Here is a 14,520-nt window from a genome sequence, read left to right as displayed (position 1 = left end):
CTGTTATATTTTTATCCATCAGTGTTATCACCTTCTGATCCTCGTAGTATAGGCGTGTTTGGTGTCTACCTGATTGTTATACTTTTACACATCAATGTAATCATCTGTATGTCAATATATGCCACTAACCCGAGTCCGGCAGCAGGAGTATACTTCTCCAGCTCTCCTTCAGAATATTTATGACAGCGCATTTATTGCATGACTTCATTGAGAGGCTTTCTGGACCTGTTCCACAAAGTCTACTAGACCACAAGCTGCCCCGGAGTCCTCTGCAAAGTTTTTTTGTCACCTTGCTGGGCGCTCTAATTATTTATTATGAAAGAGTGATCAGAGGAAGGTCACACCATCATTTAACTCTGTAATGGATTGCAGAAGTTGAGGGAACCTGAAAATGTTGTTGCTGGCAACCATCATATTGTGGAACAGTACGTAGATACATTTTTATAGACACCAAATATGATATCAATCCTATGCATATTTTAGATCTAATGTATTTTATTAGCCTTCTGCTCCTCGCAGTATAGGTATAGTGCATTTCTCCAACTCTCCTCAAAACTATTTATGACAAGGCATTCATGGCATGACTTCATTAAGAGGCTTTGCGGACTCTTTACACAAAGCCTACAGGACCTCAAGTTGCTTTAGTGTTTTCTGCACATTTATAGTCACTTTACTGGATTCTCTATATTTTTTATTATTGAGGAGTCATCAGAGAAGGGTCACACCATCATTCAACTCTGTAATGGTTTGCGGAAGTTGAGGGAACTGAAAAATGTTGTTACTGACAACCAACATATCATTGAATAGAATGAAGACATCAAAAGGGATATGAATTATTTGCATATTTTAGGAGAACTAATGCATTTTATTAGCCTTCTGCTCCTCGAAGTATAGACTTGTTTGGTGTCTACCTGATTGTTATACTTTTACACATCAATGTAATCATCTGTATCTCAATATAGGCCACTAACCCGAGTCTGGCAGATGTGTATTTCTCCAGCTCTCCTCCAGAATATTTATGATAGCGCATTTATTGCATGACTTCATTGAGAGACTTTCCGTTCCACAAAGTCTACAGGACCACAAGCCGCCCTGGTGTCTTTTGCACAGTTTTTGTCACCTTTCTGGCGCTCTAATTATTTATTATGAAAAAAAGAGTGATCAGAGGAAGGTCACACCATCATTTAACTCTGTTGAGGGAACCTGAAAATGTTGTTGCTGGCAACCATCATATTGTGGAACAGTACGTAGATACATTTTTATAGACACCATATTTGATATCAATCCTATGCATATTTTAGGAGATCTAGTGTATTTTATTTGCCTCCTGCTCCTCGCAGTATAGGTGTGGTTGGTGTCTACCTGATTTTTATGCAGTACATCAATGTAATCATCTGTATGTTGATATAGATCACTAACCTGAGTGTGGAAAATATGTATTCCTCCAACTCTCATCAAAACTATTTATGACAAGGCATTCATGGCATGATTTCATTAAGAGGCTTTCCGGACTCGTTACACAAAGTCTACAGGACCTCGAGTTGCCTTAGTGTTTTCTGCACATTTATAGTTACTTTACTGTATTCTCTATATTTTTATTATTGAGGAGTCATCAGAGAAGGGTCACACCATCATTCAACTCTGTAATGGTTTGCGGATGTTGAGGGAACTGAAAAATCTTGTTACTGACAACCAACATATCATTGAATAGAATGAAGACATCTAAAGGGATATGAATTGTATATATATTTTAGGAGAACTAATGCATTTTATTAGCCTTCTGCTCCTCGAAGTATAGGCTTGTTTGGTGTCTACCTGATGATTATTATATTTTTATACATCAATGTAATTTACCATTTTATATCAAAATAAGACCAATAACCCATGTTTGGCAGATGTGTTCCTTCAGCTCTTCTCCAGACGAATTATGACATGGCATTTATGGAGAGACTTTATTAAGGCCTTCCAGACTCGTTACACAAAGTCTACAAGACCCTAAGCTGCCCTGATGTCTTCTGCACAGTTATAGTCACCTTGCTGGATTCTCTATTTATTATTGAGGCGTCATCAGAGGAAGGCCACACCATCATTCAACTCTACAATGGTTTTCAGAAGTTGAGGGCAACGCAACATCTTGTTATTGACAACCAACATATTATGGAACAGAATGAAGATACAATTTGATAGACACCAAACATTATATAATTCTTATGCATATTTTAGGAGATCTAATGTGTTTTTTTAGGCTTCAGCTCCTCATACTATAGGTATGCTTGGTGTCTACCTGACTGTTATATTTTTATACATCAGTGTCATCATCTGTATGTCGACATAAATCACTAACCCAAGCCTAGCAGATGTGTATTTCTCCAACTATTCTCCAGACTATTTACAACAGGTCCTTTGTGGCATGACTTCATTAAGAGGCTTTCCAGACTCTGCTTATTACAGTTTATGATACTGCTACATGTTAGGATCCCCTGCCAGGCATATAACATTGTATGCTTTCCATCTAATTTGGGGCTGTTTTATTTGAATTGTGCTTTAAACTGCAATGTTTAATTTTGTCAATGAATGCCGAGCACAGACTTGAGATTTGATAATGATAATTCTGACCATTTTCATCGCTGATTTGCATTTTTATTTTTTTGGAGAATAAAAAGCTGTCATTGTACCTAGTATGACTTCCACATTCTCCTCACTCAGTGTGTGGTTCATCATACCCCAATATCATCACAAAAGGTGCCAACAGCGTGCTGTGCATAGTCCCCTGAAGACAGCATTGCTTCATGCGTGAATCATTCTCCCAAAAATGACCGCATGTAGTGTTATTGGAAGCAGATCGGTCTCCTGCCACATCAATGGGGGACCAGCAATCCCTGCTCACTTGTCAAATGAGCTGACGCCCCATAGTGCAGGAGAGACACATATACATCAGAACGATTCTGTACCCTAAAAGCTGGGATAAGAAAATATCGCCCAATTACAAGAGGTGTGTGTATTTCAAGAAGAGGCTTAAAGCCCTGTACACACGCACAGATTGTTGGCCAACTGATCGGCCAACTTTTGTCCAGTGTTGTTTGTTGGTTGAAATGTGCTCTAGACTTGCACTGGACTTTTGTTGGCCAACAAAAACCAACTTCAGAAGTGATGTCATGTGATGGTTGAATTTCAGTGTGTTTTTTCTTCTCTGAGCATGCCCAGTCTTGCTCATCTGATTTTTGTCTGCCGAAATCTGTACTGACTGAGGAACAATCCGCCGTTCTGTTGTTGACCAAACAAAATTTTATAGCATGCACACCAGATTTTTTTCGGCTGAAAATTGGCAGTTGGTTGTCGGAAGCATCATACTAACAAGCCTACAATTGGCCGATCGGACTTTGGCCAACAATTTACAGCCAACAATCTGTGCGTGTGTACGGGGCTTTAATCTCAGGAGTGTATTTATAACAAAAAAAAAATCTGCATAGTTATTCCTCCATCAAAACAATATGTAAATTTGTGCTGTGCAAATTGAATGCTCTCAGGCTATATTCTCTACAGATTGAATGTTATTCATTGAGGGGTAAAAAAAAGAGTGAATGGAGAAAACACAGCAGTTATTTTTTTATGAACTCTGCAATTACAAATCTGCAAATGTAGTTTTGTAGATTCACCTGAGTTTAGCTTTAGAGAAATAGAAACATGTAATTATGGTGAATGGGTTTTGTTTCTCATGTTACCATTACATTTTTAAACAGTTTAATTGTTAAAATAGGGGGAGATTTACTAAAACACGAGCACACATAAACTGGTGCAGCTGTGCATAGTAGTAACTAATCAGCTTCCAGGTTTTATTGTCAAAGCCTAATTGAACAAGCTGAAGTTAGAAGCTGATTGGTTACTATGCACAGCTGCACCAGATTATGTGTGCGCACGTTTTAGTAAATCTTTACCATTGTGTCCTTTTAAATATCTCAAGTACCTTTACAGTATGAGAACCTTTGACTTCATTTATCTTGTGAGGTCATTAACCTTGAAACCCAAGTCAGCCTATGATTTAGGCCAGCTTTACACCTTTGCATTGCCATTCATTTTTAGTTGGCACTGCAATGCATTTGCATTGCCATAATGAGTATTCTGTTTGTTGTAGTGCGCTGCAAAATAAAGTACCAAGTCCAGTTCTTGGACATTGTGACCTTTTTTCAAGAAAACTTGTCATAAAGAATTCAGGAGATGACATCCCCATCCTATGTCTTCAATGCTTTCTGAGTTACTTATCCACAAAGAACAAGGATGCAGATAAGGACAGACATGCTGAGTCATTCAAAGTGTTAAAGCTTCACTCCAGGGAAAAAAATAAAATACCCTTGTAGTGCATGAGAGCCCCATCAACAGGAAAGCAGGGTACTATTACAGCAGTGGTCTCCAACCTGCAGCCCATGGACCAGATGTGGCACTTTGCTTGACTTTATCTGGCACTTGGTATACTATTCCTACCACTGATACAAGGCGCTATTCCTACCACTGACACCAATGATCGGACATCGTTCTTTCCACTGACACCAACAGCGGAGCACTATTCCTCCCACTGACACTAATGATGGGGCACTATTCCTCCTACTGACATTAATGATAGGGGACTATTCCTCCCAGTGTCACAAACCCAATGATGGGGCACTATTCCTCCCACTGACACTAATGATGGGGCACTATTCCTCTCACTGACACAAACCCAATGATGGGGCTCAATCTCTCCCATTGACACCAATGATGGGGCACTATTCCTCCTACTGACATTAATGATAGGGCACTATTCCTATTCCTTCCACTGTCACAAACCCAATGATGGGGCACTATTCCTCCCACTGTCACGAACCCAATGATTGGGCACTATTCCCCCCACTGTCACGAACCCAATGATTGGGCACTATTCCTCCCATTGATACCAATGATGTGCAACTATTCCTCCCCTTTAAACACCAATGATGGGGCACTATTCCTCACACTGATACCAATGATGGGGCACTATCCCTCCCATTGACACCAATGATGGGTCACTATCCCTCCCACTGTCATAAATCCAATGATGGGGCACTATTCCTCCCACTGACACTGATGATGGGACACTATTCCTCCTACTGACACCAATGATGGGTCACTATCCCTCCCACTGTCATAAATCCAATGATGGGGCACTATTCCTCCCACTGACACTGATGATGGGACACTATTCCTCCCACTGACATCAATGATGGGCACATTCCTCTCACTGACATCAATGAAGAGGCACTATTCTCCCCACCTTCACAAACCCAAAGACAGGGTACTATCCCTCCCATTGACACCAATGATAGGACACCATTCCTCCCACTGTCACAAACCCAACGATGGGACACTATTCCTTCTATTGACACCTATGATGGGGTACTGTTCCTCCTGCTGACCACGGGCGCTATGTCATTTATTTATTCCCATTGACCACCAAGACTGAAACCCTGTCTACTCGCACTGATGTTGGGGCATTTACTACTCCCAGTGGCCTCAGTCCGGCCCTTCTAAAGTCTGAAGGACAGTAAACTAGCCCTTTGTTTAGAACATTTGGAGACCCCTGTACTAGAGTATCCCTTGCACCTGCCCCTCACTTGTTCCCTCCGGCTATAGGGCGAGCTGAGGGCATCCTCACTCACAGTGCAGGATAGTTGGCCCTGCATTGTAGTTGATGACATCAGAGCTGTGACCGGCTTTTGGAGCGCCAATTGGGGGAACGGTTGCATGGGAGGAGGAACTTGCAGGAGTGAAGTTGTAAGGTAGGTAGAAGTCCTTTTACCTGATATCCTTGGCAAAAAAATAAGCATTTAAACCTTGCAATACAGGTGGGGAAGGAGGGAGAATTATGGGTATATTTTAATTTTCCCCAAAGATCTGCTTTATGCTGCGTTCACACCTAGTGTTTTGTGTTTTTGCTCACTTTGTTTGTGCGCATTTTTGCATTCTAGGGATAGGGCAGCCTATTCATTTCAATGGGCTGCCCTATACACGACAAATGCTCCAAAGCAACTCATGTACCTTTTTGGGCATTGCGCTATATATGTGTTTTGATGCGCACAAAAATATGTGTGTGCCTGGCACGTTTGGGGTGCTATTAACAACGAATTGCACAGCAAGCACAACATGTGTTTTTTTTTTGCGCATTTTGTGAACCCGTGCAACAATGTGCGCTTTTGAATGCGTTCATTAAACACTCAGCTGTGATTGCAATCTTAAGGCTAAATTCACAACCAGCATTTTGTGTTTTCATGCTACATACACAGGGCAGCCCATTCATTTCAATTGGATGCCATACGTCCAATACGTGTGCCAAAGTAGCTTATGTACCTTTTTGGGCCTTGAGCTTTATGTGTTTTTCCCTTCTACTTACAATGAATTTATGTGATGCTACAACCCATTAAACTTTTATTTGAATTTGCAGGAGCAACACATGTGCCAGACTTACAGCCAACCAACTGTCAGAGAAACACCCAAAATGAATAGATCGGCATCATCATATACAAGCTGTAAAAAATATTCTTTATCAGGCCTCTTTCACGCGGGCGCACCGCCCGGCGGAGTCCGTTCTGCTCAGCTGATCCCCGCTAAGCAGTCGGATGACAGCTCCGTCTCCGATCTGTGTGCAGAGACAGAGCTGTCAGATCCCCGCTGTCCTCTATGGGGAGATCGGATGAGAACGGACCGCCTGTCCATTCTCATCCAATCCCATCCGATCCAGATGGATGAAAAATAGGGTTTCCATCCATCCAGATTTCACGGACAGGATCGGATCGGAGAGCAGCGGGTGTCAGTGGACATGTCACCGCTGACATTTGCTGCCCCATAGGGATGCATGGAGCATCCAATCTGGTCCGCCTGAAAAACTGACAGGCGGATCGGATCGCCTGTGGAAAAGGACCCTTAAGGATCCAACAGGAGTATAAATTCCTACACTCAGAGAAAAGTGAGCGCATTTCATCATAACTAACGCTCACCGGGCTGAAACGTGTTAACTTTTCTTTGTGTAAGATTTTATACTCCTGTTGGATCCTAAACCATTTCCCACCTAGCCTTTTGTCGAATTACAGATGGTCGGGACCTTTGTCGTTTGGGGTGGTTGTCATATGACATAGCCGATAACTGGTCAGTGTACCGGCCCACTGTCGGTACCATGTGAACACTGTGACTAATCACAGCAGATCACATAACAATTGTGAACAATGATTGGCTTTCATTCATGCTATTCATTGCTTACAGCTGTGTTGCTGGCCGCGATTGGTCACAGTGATTACATGGTACAGACAGGGTCAATCACAGTCCCTCTGTGCCGTGTGATTAGCTGTGACCAATCACAGCTAATCACAACAACACAGTGAACCAATTTCTTTCAGAAAAAATGGTTGCTTATACCAATTAAATTCACTAGTATAAGCAATCATAATATGTAAAAAATAAAAGAAAAAATAAATGAAAAAAATCATGATCACTTCCCCCGAGTAGTACAATGACATTGTATTGCCGTGGTCAGTGTGTTAAAAAAAAATTGTAAAAAAAAAAAAAAACAAAAAGGAAATTAAAAAGAAAAAAAATGTAAAATAAAAAGTAATTTTTTTTTTTCTTTTTACATACTATCACCAGTAAGTGTCCCTGATCCCTGCCACACCAGTTATATGATGATGCTGTACTTCACTGGTGACAGAATGTTAAAAAAAAAAAAAAATGTGAAAAAAACTAATTGTTTTTTAATTCCTTTAATTTCCAAGAAAATTGTAACAAAAAATTACATTACAGTCTATACCTTGGACTGTCTACTTTCCAAAAAGGGGTAATTTGGGGGTTATTTGTAGTGGCATAATGTAATTGTCCTGGCGTTTTTTGGGCATCAAGAAATTAAATTGACCGTCAGTATACCAGGATTGATCAATTTTTAGATATATCCCATAGTTTGTGGATTCTATAACTTTCCTACAGACAAAATAATATACACTGATTTGGGCTATTTTCACCAAAAAAATGTAGCAGAACACAGTTTGCCCAAAATGTATAAAGAAAAATGATTCACAGCCTGTTTCCCTTACTTATGATGTCAGCGCCTGCACCCATAGCTGATTAAAGAAAGGGTGTCGGGTGAGGACATCGCTGGATCCCTGGCAGGTAAGTGTCCTTATATTATAAGTCAGCAGCTACAGTATTTGTAGCTGCTGACTCTTCCTTTTTTGGGTGGAGCCGGGAGCTCCTCTTTTCATTTTTTAGAGCTTGTACACAGTGATGCAGATCTATTCATTTTGGATGATTTTACCTGTGCGTTTGGAACGGTTGTTGTCTGTTGTGATGTGCACAAATATGGGCATCTGCTTTCCACGTTTGGGGTGCCATGAACAATAATTGGCATCGCAAGTGTGTTTTTCTTGCATTTCAAAATATGCGCAAAACTGCATACTTTTGCACACTTACACAGAATCAGGGCTGCTGTTAGAAAACATGGGGCCCAATACAGCCTACCTGATACCTTACAGTGTATTGACTCTGGTGTAAGTGGAAATGCTGTAGGCTCTGATGTAAAGGAGGACTCAGATGTGAGGGGGACACTGTGAAATTTTGTAGGGGCTCATTCACAAATGCTTTATTTTCTAAAGAGCGATTCATAAACAGATCGCTCTTCAGAGAGCATTTAAGAGGTGGTGAGGAGGCATTGTATCACCTAAACACCACCTGCTTTAACCCATTGAACACTGCACATGGTTGTGGGGCGCTTGTAGATTGCCACCATTCACTTGAATGGGTCACAGTCGGTGGGTGCCACACCTGCTGAAAGCAAAAGGGGGGTATAATTGCAGCTGCTGCGTGTGAACATGCCCAGCTATTGCCTCTACAGCTAAAAGGTAATAGGAATTGAGGGGCAGTAAAAGAACAGTTTAACCGCAGAGTTTTACTACCCCTCAACCACTAGTGTAAACAATTAAATGTTTAATTTAAAAAAATAAAGTGTTTTATTTAGAGCCCATTCACATTAGCGCGACTTCCCATATGGAAGAAAAATATATTTCCAATATATTTAGGGGAAAAAAAAATAGAAATATATTGAATATGGCCAAAATTGTAGCATTTCAAATATATTTCCCATATATTTGGGAATTTTTTTTAGAAATATATTGAATATGGCCAAAATTGTAGCATTTCAAATATATTTCCAATATATTTGGGAAAAATGTTTTAGAAATATATTGAATATGGCCAAAATTGTAGCATTTATTATATTTCCAATATATTTGGGAATTTTTTTTTAGAAATATATTGAATATGGCCAAAATTGTAGCATTTCAAATATATTTCCAATATATTTAGGGAAATTTTTTTTAGAAATATATTGAATATGACCAAAATTGTAGCATTTCAAATATATTTCCAATATATTTAGGGAAATTTTTTTTAGAAATATATTGAATATGGCCAAAATTGTAGCATTTCAAAAATATTTCCAATATATTTGGGAAATTTTTTTTAGAAATATATTGAATATGGCCAAAATTGTAGCATTTCAAATATATTTCCAATATATTTGGGAAAAATAAAACATGTTTTTTTAAAATATATTTAAAATATATTTTTCTTCCATGTGGGTTGTCAGGCGACTTTTCAGCATAACAAGTCGCGGTCGGTCGCGGTCCATTGATTAGCACAGGACCCGTTCTAATAGGAGCGACACAAGTCGCTCCGACTTAGAAAAAGGGTCCTGTACTACTTTGGGGCGACCTCGGAGCGACTTGCATAGACTTCCATTGTGTGAAGTCTCTGCAAGTCACGCCAAAGTCGCGGTGCACGCAACTTCACAGGTCGCCCCCCAAAGTCGTGTCGCGCTAGTCTGAATGGGCTCTTAATATTTTTTTTAACATTGTGTTAAAAAATGTTTTAATACATTTTGAAATGTTTGTTCATATTTATTTATAAGGGTGTGTGTGTGTGTATATATATATATATATAGTATATTCACATACACGCCCGCATGTGTGTTTGAGCTTTGGGGTGCACACCCTAATGCAAAAGGCTGCGCACACCTGTGATACCTGTGAATTAAAAATAAAAATAAAAAGAAGACAAAGAATAAAGTAACATCGGCTTTCGTTATCATGGCAAACTGGTTATTATTGTACAACCCTGTACAATACTTCAGCAATTTTTAAATATTTAAAAAGCAAAGAGTTACAAAACTGTTTGCAATGAACTGGAAATAGAAAAGATAGCACTTTTTTTTTTGTTTTTGTTTAAATTCCACTATATAGTACACCGTATAAATTACAGAGTATCCGATGCACAAACGCATCTGCCTAATATCAAATGTAAATTCTTTTTTTTTCGTGTTTTTGTATTCATTTCGAGTCTCTTTAGTCCCGTATTTGTTTCAGCAGAGTCAGTCCTTTGTGTGGCTGCCTTGGCTCGGGTCCCCAGAGTCCCTATCACGTGTGACAGTGCTCCAAGTCTGGAACACTGCTATTGTTGCAGTACCTCAAGTTATTGGGGATGTGACAGTCTGTATAAGTGAGGCCCCCATTCGGGGTGTATATGGGCTGCAGTCTGAAACCTCCTTTAAGGAGCTGGTCATTGTTTAAGGAGACGATCTGGAAGCTGGTCTCCGTCATCTCCAGGATGGAGTTGTCCTTCTTGGTGCCCGCTTCGCAGTAGTCGTCTTTCCGGCGGCCGCGGTTGTATTTCCACTTCTGGGACGTGTAGCGGCCCTTTTTGTGCATGTGCCAGCAGAAGATGCTTAGAAGGACTACAAGTACTATAATGACGGCACCCCCAATTAACCCTGCCAGCAGAAAAGGGGAGCCCAGGCTTGGCGTCGTGGCCTGCTCGTGGCTAGAGGGGCTGTTGCTGCCATTGTTAGGGGATGAGGGCTTTGTGATGGCCTCGGCACACACAGTCTCCTCACCTGCCTGGTAGTTGTTAAAAGAATCCAAAGGAACCAAGCAGATCCTATAGGTGGACTTAGGTTCCAGATTCAACAGGTTCCAGTGGTGCTTCTCACCATTGACTATTTGTTCATTCACAATCCCTTCCACCAGGCTGTGGCCCATCTTAACCCAAGTCAGCTTGTAGGACACAACCGTAACAAAGGTTAACCAGCTGAGGTGGATGGCGGTGTCGTTCACAAAGCGAATAGATAGCTGGAGTCGTTCTCGGATGGGTGTGGTTACTTTCTCTATGACTATGATCTCCTGATCGGGCTCGGTAATGGGAGCAAGCGATGGGGTGGGTGTTGGGACTGCAGGGGTTTCAGTTGGAGTAGGGATAAAAACTGTTGTGGGAGGGGTCGTTGGGGCAGTGGTTGGAGGAGGCTGGGTAACAGGCGGTAAGGCGGGTGTGGTGGTTGGGCAGGGCAGCAGGTTTACATTGAGCTCTCTAACCGCCATACCCCGGAAAAGCTCTGGTCCCTGACACATAAATGCACGAACATTGATGGCGGCCGGAAGAGACTTGAGCCACTCAGTAACCCACCTAATGCCGCAATCGCAAAGCCAAGGGTTGTTCCGAGCAGTCAACTGTTTTAGGTTCGTTAGGTTATCAAAAACTCCCCTGACCAATCTCTGGAGTCGGTTGTTTGATATATCCAATCTCTCGAGCTTGTGCAGTTTAGCAAAGGCTGACACCGGTATGTGATTAATTTGGTTGTCCTGGAGGTTCAGCTTTACCAAGTAGGTGCCCTGGAGATCATTCGGAGGACTAGTGAGAGAGTTACGTACCATAGAAAACTCCTTCAGCTTGGGTAGATGGCTAAAGGTGCCATCTGCGATTCCTTTGTTGGATAGCAGATTGCCATCCAGTATCAAACGTTCCAAGCCGGTCAGGTTTTGGAAGGCTTGGTCTGAAATGACAGCAATTCGGTTTTCATCCAGCCTCAACTCTTGCAATACAAAAGGGAGGCCAACCGGCACACTGCTCAAATGGTTCTTTGATAGAAAAAGCAGCTTTAGGCTAACCGCTTCGCGGAAAGCTCCGTCCTCCACCCCTACCGTTGAGATGGAGTTATCGTCTAAGTGCAGCTCTTCCAGTTTTAAAAGCTGTGCTAGTGCCACCCTTGAAATGGTCTGTATGTTGTTTTCTTGGAGGTGAAGCACTCTGACATTCTTGGGAAGGTTCATCGGAAATTCGTCCAATTGGTTGCCGTACAAGTAAACCGTGTGCACCGATTGGACGTTGTGCAGTTCCGCAGGGAATCCAGCATTGTTAATTTGGTTATTGTGGAGGTAGAGCACGGTTACACCCTCCGGAATTCCAAGAGGCACTGAGGTCAAACTCCGCTCGTTACAGTATACATAGTTCCGGTCACAGCGGCACACCTTTGGACACGCCAATGTTTGGCTCACCTGCATGGAAAGCCCAAGCGAGAACAGAATCCAGGACTTCAAGAAGGACACCCAGTCCTTGGGCCACAAAACTGTCCGAAGGCCCATTTCTGGTTTCTAAAAAATAAAAGGCCCTTGCTAAAACGAGAGGTGCAAAAGCAAACACGAAGTGCAAATCTCAGCATTTAATGTGCTTTTTGTCCGGCCATCTGGCAAGAATAAATCTCATCACAGCCAAAGGTGCTGTAATCCTTTGATGAGCGCACCTCCTGCCATGGATGGTGATACAACAAGTCTCATTAGCCAGGATTGCACACCGCCCCGCAGAAACCCAAGCGCTCATTAATCACTTTTGTAGATTCCGTCTTTGTTTCCACCAGGAAAGGATAAAGTTCAGGAAACTGAGCAGGCTTTTGGCACAGTGCTTGTTGGGAGGGCGAGCCGTCGTCTTGTCAGAGGAGAGTGCTTTCAGCTTGCGAGAACTCCTTCACCTCTTCTCCTTTAACTTCCAGCTGCATGACCTGCCGAGGAAAAAAAGAAAGAGCGTGTCAGTAAAAGAGAGCCCAGAAGAGAGAAACTAATGCATGTCAGTAAATATGAAAAAAAAAATATGTGTCAGGAAACACAACCTCACAGAGCAGAATACTTCACAGAAGGAAAGTGTTAATAAGAAGGGCTCTTCACTCCTAACCACCTTCTGTAGATTCTACCCAACTAGGAACTGAAATACGGCATGTACCCAGGGCTGCTGTTAGAAATCGCGGGGCCCCGTACAGACTACCTGGCAGGGCCCCCCCCCAAGAAAATATTAAAGATATATTTAGCTAAAATTATAACAAAATCACTATTAGCAGACACAAATATAACATAACTCGCATAATTCCTCCTTAGACTCCATTCACACTTGCGCGACTTGTCAGGCGACTTGGTCGCCTGACAAGTCGCAGTCGGTCGCCCGCCATTGAATAGTACAGGACCCATTCTAATAGGAGCGACACAAGTCGCTCCGACTTAGAAAAAGGGTCCTGTACTACTTTGGGGCGACCTGGAGGCGACTTGCATAGACTTCCATTATGTGAAGTCCGTTCAAGTCGCGCCGAGGTCGCGGTGCGCGCTGTGCACCGCGACTTTACAGGTCGCCCCAGCAAGTCGTGTCGCCCCTGTCTGAAATCTAAAAAAAAAACTATGTTAAATAAAAAAGATGAGATGAGAAAAATATACAGGCTGGGCAGTTGGAGCTCAGTGATCAGAGAGACAGAGAGAGAGAAACAAAGTTACAATTTACAAATAAACTCCTGAGCAGAGATAAGTGCTGGGAGGGGGGTCACACAGGGAGGGGGATTAGTGAGGGACGACTGTCTCTTTCTCAACAGATAAAAGCTGATAGCAGGGAGAGGGACAGATCAGATTCAGGTGCTGGAGGAAGATTTCTGTATTTGTTGTCCATCACTAATCCCCCTCTATATGTGGGCCCCCCCTGTGTGCTCGGAACCCCTACAAGATGGCTGGTGGTCCCCCCCTATCAGCGGCCCTGCATGTACTGACACCCACCACCCGTAATATGTCATTTCTGCATCTCAGTTTAAATAGTTTTTTTTTACAGTTTCCTATCTTATTTTAGCTCTGACATATACCGCAGTGCTGTACAGAGAACACTGGGCCATTAACATCAGTCTCTGCACCATAGGAGCTTACACTCCAATGTCCTCACCAAAGTAACACACTAATATATATTGGTATAGCACTGAATTATTCTGTAGTGCTGTACAAAAACACAGAGCTAGTCACATCAGTTCGCACCAGAAGAGCTTACACTCTAATGTCCTACCACAGTCACTAACCATTATTATATATTTATATAGCTCTGACATATTCTGTGGTGCTGTACAAAAACACAGAGCCAGTCACATCAGTTCACACCAGAAGAGCTTACACTCTCGTGTCCCCACCACTGTAACACACTATTATTATACATTGGTATACCACAGGGCTGTACAGAGAACACTGGGCCATTCACATTAGTCTATGTACCAGAAGAGCTTACACTCCAATGTCCCCACCACTGTACACACTATTATTATAAATTGGTATAGCTCTGACATATGCTGTAGTACTGTATAAAAACACAGAGCTAGTTACATCAATTCGCACCAGAAGAGCTTACACT

General features: G+C 42.0%; 1 protein-coding gene across 1 annotated transcript in view; it reads right to left on the bottom strand.

The window, feature by feature from the left end:
* Positions 1–10,126: 10,126 nt before the first annotated feature.
* Positions 10,127–14,520, bottom strand: part of FLRT2 (fibronectin leucine rich transmembrane protein 2) — a 117,202-nt gene continuing 112,808 nt past the window's right edge. The window contains exon 2 of the mRNA XM_082242926.1: positions 10,127–12,874. Within this exon, the coding sequence (XP_082099052.1) occupies positions 10,464–12,461 (1,998 nt within the window). The 5' untranslated portion in view covers positions 12,462–12,874 and the 3' untranslated portion in view covers positions 10,127–10,463. The remainder of the gene's footprint in view (positions 12,875–14,520) is intronic.

Source organism: Pelophylax lessonae (assembly GCF_965119305.1).
Source record: "Pelophylax lessonae genome assembly, chromosome: 13".
Lineage (NCBI taxonomy): Eukaryota > Metazoa > Chordata > Amphibia > Anura > Ranidae > Pelophylax > Pelophylax lessonae.
Note: the sequence above shows the minus strand (reverse complement) of the source record. Positions and strands in the feature narration are given on the sequence as shown.